Source organism: Anoplopoma fimbria, chromosome 16, assembly GCF_027596085.1.
Source record: "Anoplopoma fimbria isolate UVic2021 breed Golden Eagle Sablefish chromosome 16, Afim_UVic_2022, whole genome shotgun sequence".
NCBI classification, from domain to species: Eukaryota; Metazoa; Chordata; class Actinopteri; order Perciformes; family Anoplopomatidae; genus Anoplopoma; species Anoplopoma fimbria.
In genome coordinates this window covers 20786392-20801949 of record NC_072464.1, presented here as the reverse complement: position 1 = coordinate 20801949, position 15558 = coordinate 20786392, and the positions used below count along the sequence as shown (strand labels likewise).

Genomic DNA, 15558 nt, shown 5'->3' with positions numbered 1-15558 from the left:
TAATATAGGATAGGGTTTTTTCTAATGTACTCCTGTCAAGAAAAAAATATATTTTCATTGTCTCATTAGGCCACTAGGAGGAGATGTAGCTTAAAAGATTCTTGAAATGCAGAAGTTTACCCTGAAACTTTTGAGAATTGACTTTACTGTCCAACAAGCAATCCACAGACATTTACTGGTAGTAAACAAATGTTTATTTGTCATATAGCACAATAGAGTATAAATAAGAACATTGTATAGAAACAGAAACTTTACAAAAGAGAAATAATGTGACAGCTTCTTTTCATAAAATAATCGATAACTGCACCTCAAATGCAACAGATGTCCAATAAATACATATATGTCTTGTTTTAGCCCGTTATCTACAAAATAAAGGTGTGCTGATGAAATTAATATGTAAATTTTGACCTGGAAGGCAAACGAAGGAGACAGAAAATATGAAAACGTGCAAAACACTCTTTGTTTGAAGTCAGAATTACAAACCAAAAAAACAAAAACTAAGTCCACAACAGATCTCTGAACCTCCAAGCTCATTTACATATTTACCGACTAGCCGGCTCTGATTAAAGCCTCTTGCAAATTAGCATTACTTGCAGCATACTATAATATATTTACCAAAGATCTGGAGAGGTGAAAGCAACAGTTTTGAGGCTTTCACTAAGTGCTACAAAACATCCAAGGACCTCCATCCATCTGATCCAACCTGTCTGATGGAGGATGGGAGGGTAAGATTTAAAAAAGTTATGGGTGAAAGGAAGAGGGCCGATAGTGCCGAGCAGAGGGGGGAGGGGTTAGTACCCGTAACCCTGGTGATATCCATCCTGGTAACCATGTTCGTATCCGTGCTGATGGTAGCCGTAGCCACCATACTCGTCCTCAGGGCAGCGCATACCCAGTGACTGCTGGATGGCCATCTCCTGCCTGCGTAGCTGCATGGAGTCTATGAGGTCATAGATGATAGCCATGGACCACATGGGCGAAGGGTACCAGGACTTCACGTTTCCGTCCTTCCCCACCAGCAGCATGGAGAAGTATTCTGGGCTGATCTGGAAGTAGTTCCTCATGTCCTTCACCAGGTTGCCTGACAGCCCTTCACGGTCCACAGTAGCACTCCCTGGATGGATCAGAGATTCAGTTTAGGAAAGACGTAGTTAAACTGGCCCTATTATGCTATTTTCCGGGTGCATATTTTTTATCTCAACTTACAGTTACATGTATACATGCGTTAATGCTCATAATCCTCCTTGTTTTTCTCATCCTGGCTGTCCTGCAGCACCTCTTCTCAACCTCTCTCTGAAACGCTCCGTTGTAGCGCTTGCTCCTCCCTCCAGAAAGCAAAGTCTGCTCTGATTGGTCAACGTTTCACATTTCAAAAAACTCTTCCTCCAGAGCTTCAGCTCCGTCTCTCTCTTTTGTTGTTTGAGGGCCAAACTAGCCGGAAGGAGTTTTAGGTCACTTCTGTAACATTGTGACCTCATAAAGTTACAGAAGGAGGAGAGAATTAAATGGAGCCGTTTCAGGAGCTCAGGAGCTTCTGAGGGGGAGGGTAACTCCTTTTAGGGGTGGACTTTAGGTTTTACACTCTCCGGACATTTTACATGTAAAAAAATATATATAACACACTAAAGAAGAGGGAAAAATGGAAAGGCATAATAGGGCCACTTTAAGACAGTGTCTTATGCAGAGAGAGTGCAGCCATATTTTCATTTGCAGACTTGTTTGACATTTACTGTATCTCCAATTTGCTGAGCTCAAATGCCCAAAGCAGAAACCTGAACCTGCTGGCAGCAGCTCTAGTTTTTCATAACCTTGACTCCCAAAGTTTGTTTGTTTAAGAGTTCTCTTGTGCAACAAATACCAGGTCATATGAAATGAAAGACATAATTCTTATTTTGATTCTGAGTCCTCTGCTACAGCTTATGCAGCTGTGAGGTCGTATGGAGAGTGATTCTGTAAATAACAATCTTTGAGGTTCCTCTGGGGACATTGTGAAATTGTGGGTCTCTTAACCATTTCGTGGTATTACTGATGAGAAGTGGGATATTGTAACACTGGCCTGTGATTGTGGATTTATGGATTTACAGGGATTCTGGGAAAGACTGTATTTAAGAAAAGGACAAAGTCATCCAGACGTCACACATAGGTTTGACGTCATCTTGGCTTTTTGAAACCACAAGTGACATGAGAGGGTGGAGATAAGTACAACCGAACACTGAATAGGACATTTTTTGGGCAACTAAAAACATAACAAGTAACTTTAATGAACTGAAAACACACTATTAAAGGGTAAGCTACCTGTCAATAACATGGTTACCCCGGCCGGAAGCATCCCCTGCTCTCTTCTCTATTTGACTCTAAATGGAGCATCGTTTACTAAATGAACATCATGCTGTATTGAAGAAGACTTGAAACTAAAGATTGAGACCAGAAACTCATGTTTACAATGTTTACTGAGGGAATAAATCAAAAGAGAAGTAGAGTCATTTACTCATAGACCTATATACAATCTGACTACTTTTTGCAACCAGAGGAGTCGCCCCCTTCTGGTCATTAGAGAGAATGCAAGTTTAAGACACTTCACTTTTAAGAACCGGATATTGCCGCATTGATTCTGGTTTTGCATTTTTGTTTATATGAGAGACCTCTTACCGTTGATGGGATAGAGTTCCAGGACTCCGCCCATATCCGCTGGATCTGTGCCGGCCAGCTTCAGAATGGCGATGTGCCTCAGACCTATATCACCAAAGCAACGACAACCACGTTAACACCACACATCAGAGAGAGGCGAATATGTTACAGTGAAAGAGTTTAAACACGAACATTTTGTCTTTAATATGCTGACCAACTGCTTTGTATCCACCAGTACTGCTTATACAGGCTGGTTTCACTGTGGTTGCTCATGATTGGAACCGTTCTAAGCATGGGGTTCTAGGTAAAGGGAGGAGAACGTGGTGGTTCAGAGAGTTCTGCCAAAACGCTGTTTCCTCTGATGCGAGAAAGCCCACATTAAACACCGGAAAACACAGGCTTTTACTTGGTGAGAGCCAAGTGCTGAATACCAGGATCAAACCTCTCAGGCCTTCAGCCCAGTCAGCAGGACAGGCCTTTGTCTGGGACAGCGAGGGAGGGAACCAACCCAGCCAAGAGCAACACACAATGGGAAAAAAGTCCTCACACAGGACACCCCCACCCCCCTGGCCTGGGTCTACTGATAGGCAAGACAAGCTTCACCTGATTCACTCATATGGAAAAACAGTGTAGAGAGACACTGACTGACTGTATAACATTAGCCACCAGGTGCAAAACCATGGTAACGCTGTTGGTTTTGGTCAGAGATCAATACCATAATAACACTAATTTAAGAGCAATGGAAGTACCATGTTTTTACACTCTGCAACTCACGTTACTGCAGTTTCGGAGAACTACAGGGGCCTTCTGGTAACATAAAAACCCCAAAGCTCTCTCTAAGCTATCGAAAACACACCGATTCTTAGTTTCAGGTCATTTAAAAACATAGTTATGAATATTATATTCCATTTCTGCTAATACATCCCCCTTAATGCTACACAGGGACCCTTTAAAATGTAGTTTTACTGTGGTTAAATATTCCTGAACTGTCATCATGAGAATCAAATGGCAGGTGCATAAATCAAAGGCATAAATGTGACAAATAAATCAATGTTTCTGACAATCTCAAGAATTATGAGGGAAGGGAAAGAAGTTAAAGCCAGGGAGAAATCAGTCAGAAACTTTGAATCCCTATAAACAAGACGGGAACATGAGGTTCAACCAGGGGAGAAACCCCAGATGACTGCATTTATTTGGTTTTACTGAGAAGTGGAGTTCACTGTGGCCTATTTCAAGTTCACATTAATCTTACATAAATCAGACACGTCAGGCTGTTGAGATTTGCAAAATTTAGATAAATGTCTCTTTTTGAGATATACAATTGTAACATTTAAGTAACTGTGGAAAAGTTGACCAACTGTTGTCACGGAAGGAGAAAAGAACTTGTTATCGCCCAGACAGAACAGAACAGCCCTTTGCCAGTTCTGTCATCTGGCATCTCTATGTGCTGATAATATCTGGAGCTTTGCAGTAAACAGAAAACATCCCATGTAAACAACTTCATCATGTGACTAATACTCATAACTGGTCTCAATAATACTTTGGCAGGGAGTGACAGGACACATGCCTGTTGAATTAACACAAAGATGATTCAATCTTTGGTCACTTCATTAAAGATGTTACATTTTCTCTTCCAAGTAGGAAGTTAAGAACTTATTTATTTGTTTGCTTCTGGCTGCAGCAACAGGAAATTGATTTGAGCACAGAAAGAGTAGTCAGTATGAGTTGAGCACACGCAGAAAAGACAGAAAACAACTCTAAAGGTGAAAGTCCCAACAGCAGCGGCCACAAAGAATTCCTGTGCATGAAACAGCATGTAATGGTACCACAATGTCAAATAAAGAGCGAAACGGACACCACTGTAAAGTAGCTCTCGGAGTACCTAGCCCTCGTTTCAAATATTCTTTGTACAGGTTTTCTGAGACGTGTACTTCCACACCTTTAAAGTCCCTTTTCAAGACCTCGGGAAAGTGAGTTAATTGACCAGTTAGTTTTGGAGTGAGGTGACAGGTTGAGTTCGGGTGACTCACCCAGGTTGCAGGCCTGGCTGCCCAGGGCGTAGATCTGCTGCTGGTAGGCCCACTCCTCGTCGTTGGGGGCGGAGATGATGAACAGCCGACGTCTCCAGCGGAACCTGCAATCACAGAAAATTTCAGCCTGGATTTTAAGTGGCACTTTGGTGCAGCAGTGAAAGCTCCGTGCCAGGACAAGGAGTTTGTGCTTCGTACACCATCGTGTTGCCATACTATTACTGCCAGAGGGTGACAACCCCGAATTATGGTCAAAAAACCTGCCAGATCTCAGCACTGTGATCTGAAGCTGAAATTCAGGGTCTCCATGGAAACAAACGACAGCCTGTCTGCTTTAGACATCTGAGAAGAATTTGTGACTGCAATGATTCAGCCTTGAGGTACTTTTAATATCAGAGGAACACACACAAACCGGCTGCCACAACCCGCCAAATGCTGCTTATAAACGTTATAAATTGTGGTCTTGATGATTATTGAGCAAAACAACAGCTGTTGTTAGATGGAAGCGGAAACAGCCTTTTGGGACCACCCAATAATTCTGACAACCAACTCTTCAACAGGTGGTTACTATTGTTTTTTATCCATGTTAAAAGAAACTCTATTTTGCTCTATTTGTGTCCATATATTTTTGTGGTGTATTTAAAACCTTTAGAAACAACTTTACCTGGAGAGGAAGTTCTCCAGCGATCTGGGCTTGTCCTCTTTCTTGCAGACGACCCCGTCTCTCTTCTGCTGCTCCATCTCTCGGATGCGGGAGGAGAAGGTGTCGATGTAGTTGAAGACGGCCTTCATGGCGATGGGAACCTCATAGGATTGCTGACAAAAGCACATCGACAAGAACCAGTTATACTTGATTCTAAATTGTTGTGAAACCATGGGATAAATAAGTCAATATGCCCGTGAAAAAGAAATCTGCAAAAGACACAAAGCATATGAAAATAGAATTCCAATGAAGTGATGAAGTGAAGTTTTGGAACATGTTTGTAGTTCTGCTGTGGTCCACATCACAAACATTCCTCAGAACAACTTTTTGGAAGCGGAACAAGGCAAAAACACAACACAGCCTCCCATTTCATTTACCAAATGCTGAACAACCTCAGCATGAATATCTAACGCAGCCGCATGCACACTCTCACACCTCCTTCGGAATATGCTGAATCATCTGCACGGCTCCTTCTGACTTTTTCACACCTCTCTCTCCCCTCGCTCTCTCTGCCACTTTTCTGTCTCATACCAACACCCACATCCTTGTTCGCTAACAGACTTCCCTGTCTCTGCCTCTGTCAGCAGAGAGGTGAACACTGGCCTCTTTGATGAACTTGTCCAAAAACAGGCTGGTGATTTACCTTGGCATGCATACACATGCACACGCACACACACACACACACACACACACACACACACACACACACACACACACACACACACACACACACACACACACACACACACACACACACACACACACACACACACACAGGTGTGGGGCAAATGTCATGTTGCGTGAATTAAAACAGTGTTTTAAGTGAAGGCAGCGTGTTGGCAGTACAAGGACAGGACCAATAATCTTCAAAGAGAAAGAGAGGATGAAAGTGTTGGACAGTTGGGTGGTGAACCTGTAAAAAAGAGAGTGGAGACCAACAGCGGAGCTACAAATAGTAAAAAAAAAAGTACTTTAACGTTAGAGGAAAAGTAAGTTTAAAATCATGTTCAGATTGTTAAAATATCACAGAATTCTTCACAACATGTCCCCTTTGAAGGTCTGGATACTTCAAAGGATTTGGTCCTTGAAGGTTTTGCAGAGGAAATGAAGGCTGTGCGAGCATACGTCAGTTTTGTCCTCCAAATTCATTAAAAAGGTGGAGGAGCCTTTGAAATAGAACAACAAATTCTGTCCAGGACTTTAGAGGATCAAGCCTCTTTAATTGGGACACATCTATAGAGAGCCAGTTCTTACCTTGACTCTCATGTCGGCGTCGCTGAGGACCATGTAGAAGTCATCATGAGTCATGCCAAACTCCTTCCTCAGCTCTGTGATTAGATCCTGGTTCACCAAGTCCTCCTGACGCAGACCCTTCATAGGCTTGTCATTTTCTGGGGAGAAAAAAGAGAGACAGTGGTAGAGACGGTGAGAGCTGATTCATTATTGTTTTCTCCCTGTGAGTCTGGTTGTGAGTTGCCTGGTGTTTATATTTCTGTCTGTGGACAAATTGCGTCGTCTAAAATGCAGACACAAAACTAACAGGAGTGTAGTTGAGATCAAACTGAAAGCAAAATTGGAAAATAGGTGTAGTCCGAACAAGGTGGTAGGGGGCAGGAAGTGCCCCCCCCCCAGCTTTACGCCCCAGGACCAATGTGGATTTATGGATTGTGTGATCTCATTACAAAATGGTCTCTAGTTTTAAATGTTTCTTGTGGAGAAGAGACTTCTGCTCTGCAGTATACTCACTAAAACCAGTGAAACCTAAACATAAGAATATATAAGATATAAAAATGTCTGATGTTTTTGTTAATATGACTGTCATTTGTCACATCTGACAAATAAAAACTATCACACCACCGTAAGAAAGTTACACAAATGTCAGACTTCTTACTGTTAAATGAAGTCTAATTGTGATGATAAGGTTTTTCCATTAAATGAACCATAATAACACAAACACAATGTGAGTGTGCAGCACTGACACATTAGGAGTAAAATGTATTTTCCATTGCTATAGTTTCCATTGAAAGATGTGTCTGATAGGACAGTGAAGTGGACTCTGCAGAGTGAGGGACAAACTGGACAAAGAGCAGCTTCTATTTTAGGAGATCTGGCACGGTGGGATGTCTAAGAAATCTACTGCGTTCAGACAGACCAAAGCAAAGGTCTTTAATCACCTCTCTATCCATGCACATGTGCACAACACACACACACACACACACACACACACACACACACACACACACACACACACACACACACACACACACACACACACACACACACACACACACACACACACACACACACACACACACACACACACACAGACCACAGGATGAAGTTTTTTGGTGGTTAGTTCACCCACTCTGTGCAATATAATGTCAGGAAATCCCCGGCACATGCTGCAGACACAGATGTACACACAGAGAAACACACAACAAACAAACTCACATCAGATGCTGTCGACCAGCCAACCAACTTAAAACTCAAACACGATGAGGTCACTCCAAACTGAGGGAGGGGCAACACTGAAAGAGCTACTTGTTTGTATACAGTACATCCTCACACACACACACACACACACACACACACACACACACACACACACACACACACACACACACACACACACACACACACACACACACACACACTGACCCTCTGGCCAGTATGTGTGTGGAACAAAAGTGTAACCGAGTCCTACCATGGGTGGGGGGGAGAGGGGTGGGGGCGGCTGATGTCACAGCGGAATTTTTTCCAGGATTCCATCTTGGTAAAAACCTTCTCGTCATGCATGACGGACTCATAAAGTTTTACAAAGTCGGTCCTGAAGGTAACACGCACAAACCCAAACCTCGAGTTACAGAAAGCAATAAAATGTCTAAAAATAGAAGGGGACATGACAGCAGGAGTTTTGTTCCTTTAGAACAACTGGCTCTGAGCTGTTTCATTAAAAAAGCAGGTTTTCAAAATAAGTGCAATAGATGAGTGTGTGTTTGTATGATGTCATTTCAGTTCATACAGGAAGACACACACACTCCCATCTCATCACTAAAATTACAAGGAATTGTCGCATTATTATAAAAGCACATTGACGTCAGAGTACACAGAAGTACAAATCATAGGAATCAGAAGCCAGCTCTGTCTGTTATCACCTGCACAGAGATGTGCACAATACTGTGGCTTTGGCAGAGTCAGTGTACAGTCTAAATGTTACACTTAGAGCAGATGTCGCTGCTTAAAGCAACTAGTTTGACATCATGTGAGGACGGTAAAACGAGGACAGGACAGCAGATGTGGCCTCTCCTGGCCTCACTCTTTGTATCGAGAACATTCACACAATAACATTTCCCCTGTTATGTCTGCACCTACTGTACGGCTTGAATAGCAATACTAGCATATCATGTAGCGAAATGTGACATGTAAAAATGTTAAGTGACTACTACTTATTGAGTAAAATAAAACCTTTTGTGGGGTGAGGATACAGTTAAACATATTTGAACAGATAAATTATTAATTTGAGATGGCAGATCACTCTATAGACCTAATAAAATAATAATATTCTAAGTTGTAGAAAGATGGCAGGATACCTGATCTGTTTATTTTTGTATTTAGAAGGGAGCATAGTTGTAGTTAGTGTAAAGTGTAAGTAGTTGGAAAAATAGGAATCTTCATGTTTTTACCAAATATAGGGGCTCCTTAATGTTATCTGGGTATTCATTTAAGTCGCATGAAAAAATATGTTAAATTTGCTGCCTATTTCTTATATACTCGTCGTTATGTAAGATTCAAAACTATCAATAAACATGAGCTAAAGTACACAGAAAATCAAGACCATGCATGTGATGCCCCTACTGCAATATTCATTTATGTAACACTGATTAATCAGCATAAAGATTGTCAGTTTTGAATACTTTAATACTTTTTGAGAGTTTCGGTTCAGACTGTGTAGGAACTTTATGGACTGAGGAGAGGAGCGCGGTGTAAAGTAAAGTGAAGTTAAATGCTCACGACATCAAACTACAGCTGTCTTCGCTTCGGATTCTCATGAAGTTATTCTGGGTCAGTGTATGACTCACAAACTGCAACGTCAGCCCAGCGGAGGATTCAGTTACCCAACCAGACGGAAGGGTCAGAAGAGTTAACACTGGTGTCTGAGAGAACCGTCAATCATATATTTCTCAAACTTTTCGAGTTTGTCTTTTTAACTTTCCATGCCCCGGTGTGAAGTGAAACTGTGATAGCACTGCATGATACTTACCCAGCTGGTAGTGGTCAATCTTCATGGTGGAGTTGGTCAGGGAGCCAAAGATGGTGATGATGGAGACCTTCCTGATGGCCATTTCACACACGGACTCCAGGTACTCGTCCCGCTGCTGTACATACATATTGCTCTCCTCACTGGGGGACGTAATCAGCTGGAGGAAGGGAAGGAGGTCACAGTGTCATGTATGTGCAATGAAGAAAAAAAAGAAAAGAAACGCACGCACATACACAGTGTGCTGAAGAGGTGATGTTTACATTGACCTGCAGACGGAGGATGGGACATATTTTCCCAGCCTGCCTGCAGCACTGCTGTGATAAGAATCTATACTGGCTGCAAAACAGAGTCACACAGTCTGTTAGCACACAGCTGTGCAGCCGGTCAGATAGCTGCTCCACATACTTCATATGTCTGTTCATATTACAAAACATTTCAGTGTGATTATAAAGCAATGCCATTATAGAGCATAAAAAGGGGAAATGAGTGCATTGTCTGCAGCCCCAAAGCACAAGGGTGTTTACCGGTAAAAAATAATTAATCGACAACTGATTACTTATCCAGATGTTTGGCTTTCACAACATTCAAGACTTTCCATTGCTCTGTTTTGGAAGTTGGAGTCGTAAAATACTGTAGATCACCTCCGCTTTCTTCGTAACTCATTTGGGCTGAAAACTAGTCCAAAGTGGAAGTAAAGACAAAGTAGTTTTGTCAAGAATTTATGATTGTGATAATCAATGGTTTCACCAGATATTTCTGTTGGCTAGCTAGTTTACTTTGCTGGCTTACTGTCTCTTATTGTGATAAGACATTTTAAGTCAACCATATGTGATTTTAGCGTACAAAAGGAGACTCATTTATGAGGAAAAAAATGTACATTAAAGGAATTGTGGGTCAATATTTTTGGAAAATATGTTTATTTGCTTTATTGCTGAGCGCTAGATTGATGAGAAGATTGATACCACTTTCACAGAGCGGAAATATGAAGCAACAGCCGGTGATTTAAGGTTTGAATAAAGCTAGACTGGCCTAGCTCTGTTGTTTCCCATGGTTTCCAGGTTTTATGCTAAGCTAAGCTAACCAGTTGCTGACTGTAGCATTTAATTTAACAAACAGAATTGAGAATGGGAATCGATCTTAAAATCATAACTAGAGTTGGTCAGAGTATTTCTCAAAATGTCAAATGACTCTTTTAAAACTGGTTATGTGTTCGTACTGGGATTTGGTGGACCAGTGCAGTTTAATAATGGTGCTTCATCTGTGCGCTAATATTTCCCCCGGGCAATAAGCATGAAATGAGATATGAGAGATGGAGTGAGCCTCTCATGAACTGTGAGTTATGTCATGCTCTCACCAGCAGCCGCCTCCTGTTTTCAAAGTAGTCCAGGAAGGAGGCCAGAGATCCCTTTGGAGGGGGCGTCGGCTTCTTAGTGGGCTTCGGGTAGTCCTCTTTCTCCGGGTACTTAGACGGCCTCTTTCCGTTTTTCTTGCCTCCGATCTTCCCTGCCTTTCCTCCCCTCCTCTCTGCCTTCTTGGCGGCCTTGTCGTTCTTTTTCTTCTTCTTGTCGTGCTTTTCGTGCCTGCCCTTGACCTTCTTGGTGGGACTGATGTCGGTGATGGTTTCTGCCTCCTCCGGGTCGCTGACGGTTGGCTTGCCCGCTTCGTACTTGTCCTCGTACTCATTCGTCAACACCTGTATGGATAAATATACATTACTATTTGAGTAATAAGAGTAATTGTACACTTTTTTTCTTGATTTAGCCTATACCCAGTTCACAAGGATGTTTCAAGACCCAATGCCAAAAACTTTCCTGGCAAAACACACAATAAGTGAAGCAAAAGTAGATCATTTGGCAATAAGCAGAACCAATACAAAGCCACATATCCATCAGTTAGCGCTTCAGTTTAAAAGGCCCATTCTAGAACAATACAAGCTCTGTTTCTAAGCAAATAATACTCTAATTGACACATGCCAAATAGACAAACATGTCCCATTAACTCTTATTTACGCTTATTTATATCAAGGCTGAAAATATGAAGAAAAGTCGGATCCCTAAAGACACTTCATCAACACATAATCTAAAGAAAAGAAGACGAAGTCTTCTCTGGGAAAGTTCACTGGATACAAACCCCAAAAATGTCATTTTAGTAGCAATGTTATATTGATTTTCAAACATATTCAACATGATAAACAATTTTTTAGTACTGGTGTTTTATCCAAGTTTAGAAGGCCTTAAATTATATACAGAATGAACCCCACACAGTTTTACCTCACCTTCTCTCCCCCGTTCTTCCTCCTGGTGGGTTTGATCTTGGAGGGTCTATGTGTGGCAGGTACGAGCCTGCGTCCATGTGGATCTCTGCTGTCCTTGTCGGTGTGGTTGTCTCCAGCCGGGGTGGTTTTAGCCGGGTACCTCTCCCTCTCTCTGCGGTTGTAGTCGTAAGGATCAGCGGTGGTTCTGGGAGCTGGGAGCCACAGGGCTGTGGTTTGGGCTCTGGTGGGTCTCTGGGTGGTGGTGGGTCGTTTTGTGGTGGTTCTTCTGGTGGTGGTAGTGGTTGGTTTGGTGGTTGTTGTTGCTTTGGTTGTGGTAGTAGTAGTGGTGGGTCGTGTTGTAGTTGTGGTGGTGGTGGTTGGAGTGGTTGGTCGGGTAGTTGTAGTTGTTGTCGTGGCGGCTGTGGTTGTTGTTGTTGTTGTCGGCTTTCTGAAGAACTTCTTTCCTGGTTTTCTTACTATTGGTGTCTCTATGGGTCCACACACACAGAAAGGCAGACAATAGATAAAAGGTTTTCCTCCCTTATATTCCTATTTTTTTTAGCAAGAACTTTGAGAAAGTAGATTGCTTCAACACAATTGCATTTATCCAATCAACTAAAATTCATGAATATTCCCAATCACTGAAGACCTTTTTCAGGTATGGCCAGATAACATTCTTAATTAGTCTGAACTTAAAGACCCAGTGTGTAGAATTTGTGGCATAAAGTAGTGAGGTTGCACCCAAATTCCACAAAAATAAATGTTCTCACTTCTCCTCTAGTAATATCTAGTGATGCAGCTAGCTTATTTTGAGATTGTGCAAACCCCTTAATCAGCAACCTTTCTTTCCAGAAACAGCCTCCCCCGTACTCTGGTCAATTTTACTAAACACACTGTCATAGTTTTCGTGGAAACAGTTTTCTTCTGATGAAATAGATAAAAAAACAGTTGTAACAAGGAAACACTGGAAACATATGTCGGATTTTATAAATGTGAATTTTCTTTGCTGTGGGAACCACAAACAAGAGTAGATTTACGGCAATTGTATGCATTATAGGCAGAAGTCCAAAAAAAACCAAAATCTACTTGGACGGATACCACCAGAGAGAGAAGATTATAGTGTATATTTTTGTCATTTGTGTGAACTGACCCTTTAAGTAGAGTTTACGAAAATGAATAATATTCAACCTCCTCTCACCTGTGAGTGTTCCCTCCGCCACTTGGCCCTCCACACCTGCTGATTTACACTTCTGGATGAAGCCCTTCTGTCTGAGCTTCTCCAGCTTCCTCATGGGCGACTGGTCGATCACCTCGTACACGGCCTCCAGCCTCACAGGGTACGGGTACCTCTCCTGCACCTGCAGGGTCTTCTTCAGCAGCACCATCCCAAACTTACCTGCAGGACACCACATCACTCATCAGATTTGGACACAAACAGTTTCAGGCATTCTGTCAGGAGCAGTGTGAGGTGTGTGCTGCTCCATGTAAGCTCAGCTTGGTTGGCTCATGGCTATAGAGAAAGTTGCTTTGAAGAAAGTTCATAATAAACAAATATTAACAGTCACAGTGCCATCCATCACCTCCTTCAGGACCTCCACCCATCCCTTACCTTTCTCCAACTTGAGGAAGCTCATGAGTCTGGGGATGAGAGCTGTGTCCAGCGGCTCCTCCATCACCTTCCCCTCCGTGGTGATCCTCCTCACCCTGCCACCCATCTCTCCCTCCTGATGGAACATGACCACCTGGTGGACGTGACGCTCGGCCAGCTCGCAGTACACATCAGATTTAAGAAGTGACATCATCAGTCTGTAGTAGCCATCTGAATCATGGGGAGCTGAGATCACCAGGACCCGGTTCTTCCCCGCGAAGCTGGCCAGCAGGTTTGGTGACCCGGAGCCGCTGGGCATCCGGGTGACCCTGGCTCTGGCTCCTGGAGTGCCCTCTTCATGCAGCATGTTAGGCTGGCGGGGCAGGCCGGTCTGTTCGGCAGGCCCTCTCCTTGGCCCAACACCTCGACCTCCTGCCCTCTTGCCCTGCACAGACCCAGTCCTGGATGAAAGTGGAACACCCTCGTCCGCCTGCACATCATCCTCCTTCCTGGAACCGTGCACAGAGATTGCCGAACCGAACCCGGGACGCAAACGTCCACCAAGGCGCACCTTGTCCATTGAGCCCTGCTGGGCACGTCCCAGTCTGGTGCGTCTTTGTAATTGCACCCTATTGAGTCGAGTCTCTTTGTCGGCCTCACTTGTCCAAGTCAGCAGATAAATCAGAGCTAAAGTGAGAACAAAAGCCCTCTGCATTCTGGCGAGATGTCAGGTAAAGTAGGCTGAACTCACTGAGGGGAAGGTAGAGGATCCACTGCTGGCGCGTCTTTTAGTGCATTTGAGGTTGTTAATCAATTAATTCCAGATGAAGACATACAGTGATACATAACATACCAGGCTGTGTTGGAATGTGTTTCAGAGCATGTCTTCTGCTGAGGGAAATCCACTTCCCTGACTGCTCTGTGTGAGACAGGAGAGGGGAGTAAGAGGAGAGTTTGTTGTGCGTAAAGGGTTATATCCACAACTTCATCTCAGCAGTAGAATCCCAGGAGATCAGAGGCATACACATCATCTGTTACACAAACAATCCAAAACTTTCTAATAAGTCCTTAAACCCTCAGGAGAGGAGGGAGGGGGGGGATTAATGAAAGTCTTTCGGCGAAAAGTTTTGGACAAAGTCACATCTCCAAAAAAAAAAAAAAAAAAAAAAGAAAAGAAAAACACTCACGCGTACGTTAACACCCTAATAAATGAATGTATCCACTTAATCCTCCGGCACTGTTTATGTCCAATAAGCTGTGAGACGATCATCTGGGCTCAGGGAAGGAGCAACCACCGACTAAATGCAAGAAATGCGCACTGAGTCTGCACAGGAAAATGCCTTTGTGCTCTCTGCGCAGGTTCTCCTTTGGCACAAGCTGAGAGTTTGGAGGTTTTCCCAGAAATGTCCAAACACAAACCTCAGCCTCCGGACTCAGTGGCAGGACCTGCCCCGGGACTGTGGGTTGCCAGTTCAGTGTGCAACACCCATTTCATTAGAAATACAAAGTTTGACTGCGGTGCGTTCACTGTCCATATTAAGTAGCTGATTAGAAGCACATTTCACAGGATATTTTTTTGGTTCCCCTGCTGGTCAGATTGAGAAGAAGAGAAATTAGCATAATCAGAGTCAGAGTCAAGTTCCCTACTTTAAAGCCATTAAAGAAACGCCCTCACATCTCCATGGATTTATCCAAGAGCACCGGTTCTCCCTCTTCTTTTTCATTTGATGGTCAAAACTGCACAGAAACGGATGATTTAGAGGGAAATCCAATGCTGCTGTGTATTTAAACTGAGAGGCTGACCATCCATTTAGTCTTCCTCTGCTCTTTTTAGTGAGAAAAGGCAAAAAAAATGAATGTTGCCTTAAAATGTTTAGTGCCAAAATAACTGACTGGCTTTTGCTCTTTTATGGTGTCTTTCCATCTCCTCTAAGAAAGTTCCTCAGTTTGGCTTGTAATTAAGGCCTAAGTAAAGAAAAGTAAACCACTAGGTCTGAGCCACATCCACTCTCACTGCAAAGACCAAACACTATACGTAAAGTGCATGCTGTCTATAGCTGCTAGTTTATATAAAACAGAATGCATTTAGCATCT

The 15558-nt window shown here is 43.0% G+C and overlaps 1 protein-coding gene across 2 annotated transcripts; it reads right to left on the bottom strand.

Moving 5' to 3' along the window:
- Nucleotides 1–158: 158 nt before the first annotated feature.
- On the bottom strand, nt 159–14912 carry ccdc80 (coiled-coil domain containing 80). Of its 2 annotated transcripts, none has more exons than XM_054615529.1 (11): nt 14652–14912; nt 13486–14383; nt 13075–13272; nt 11898–12364; nt 10977–11315; nt 9623–9779; nt 6616–6752; nt 5323–5474; nt 4659–4762; nt 2650–2733; nt 159–1114 (listed from the first exon to the last, which is right to left on the bottom strand). In XM_054615529.1, exons 2-11 carry the CDS (start codon nt 14177–14179, stop codon nt 792–794), a joined length of 2655 nt encoding a protein of 884 aa, XP_054471504.1. In that variant the 5' UTR covers nt 14180–14383; nt 14652–14912; the 3' UTR covers nt 159–791. The 2 variants fall into 2 exon arrangements, with proteins under 2 accessions (XP_054471504.1, XP_054471505.1); XM_054615530.1 differs by having other exon boundaries at nt 13486–14378.
- Between the last annotated feature and the right edge of the window lie 646 nt (nt 14913–15558).

What these genes read in the sequence shown, in the direction of transcription:
- ccdc80 (XM_054615529.1), bottom strand. Translation starts at nt 14,179, where the DNA reads ATGCAGAGGGCTTTTGTTCTCACTTTAGCTCTGATTTATCTGCTGACT. An exon ending in GGCGGAGGGAACACTCACAG is followed by an intron (nt 12,365 to 13,074) that starts GTGAGAGGAGGT and finishes GTGGACCCATAG; the next exon opens with AGACACCAATAGTAAGAAAA. An exon ending in GGAACTCTATCCCATCAACG is followed by an intron (nt 1,115 to 2,649) that starts GTAAGAGGTCTC and finishes TGATCCATCCAG; the next exon opens with GGAGTGCTACTGTGGACCGT.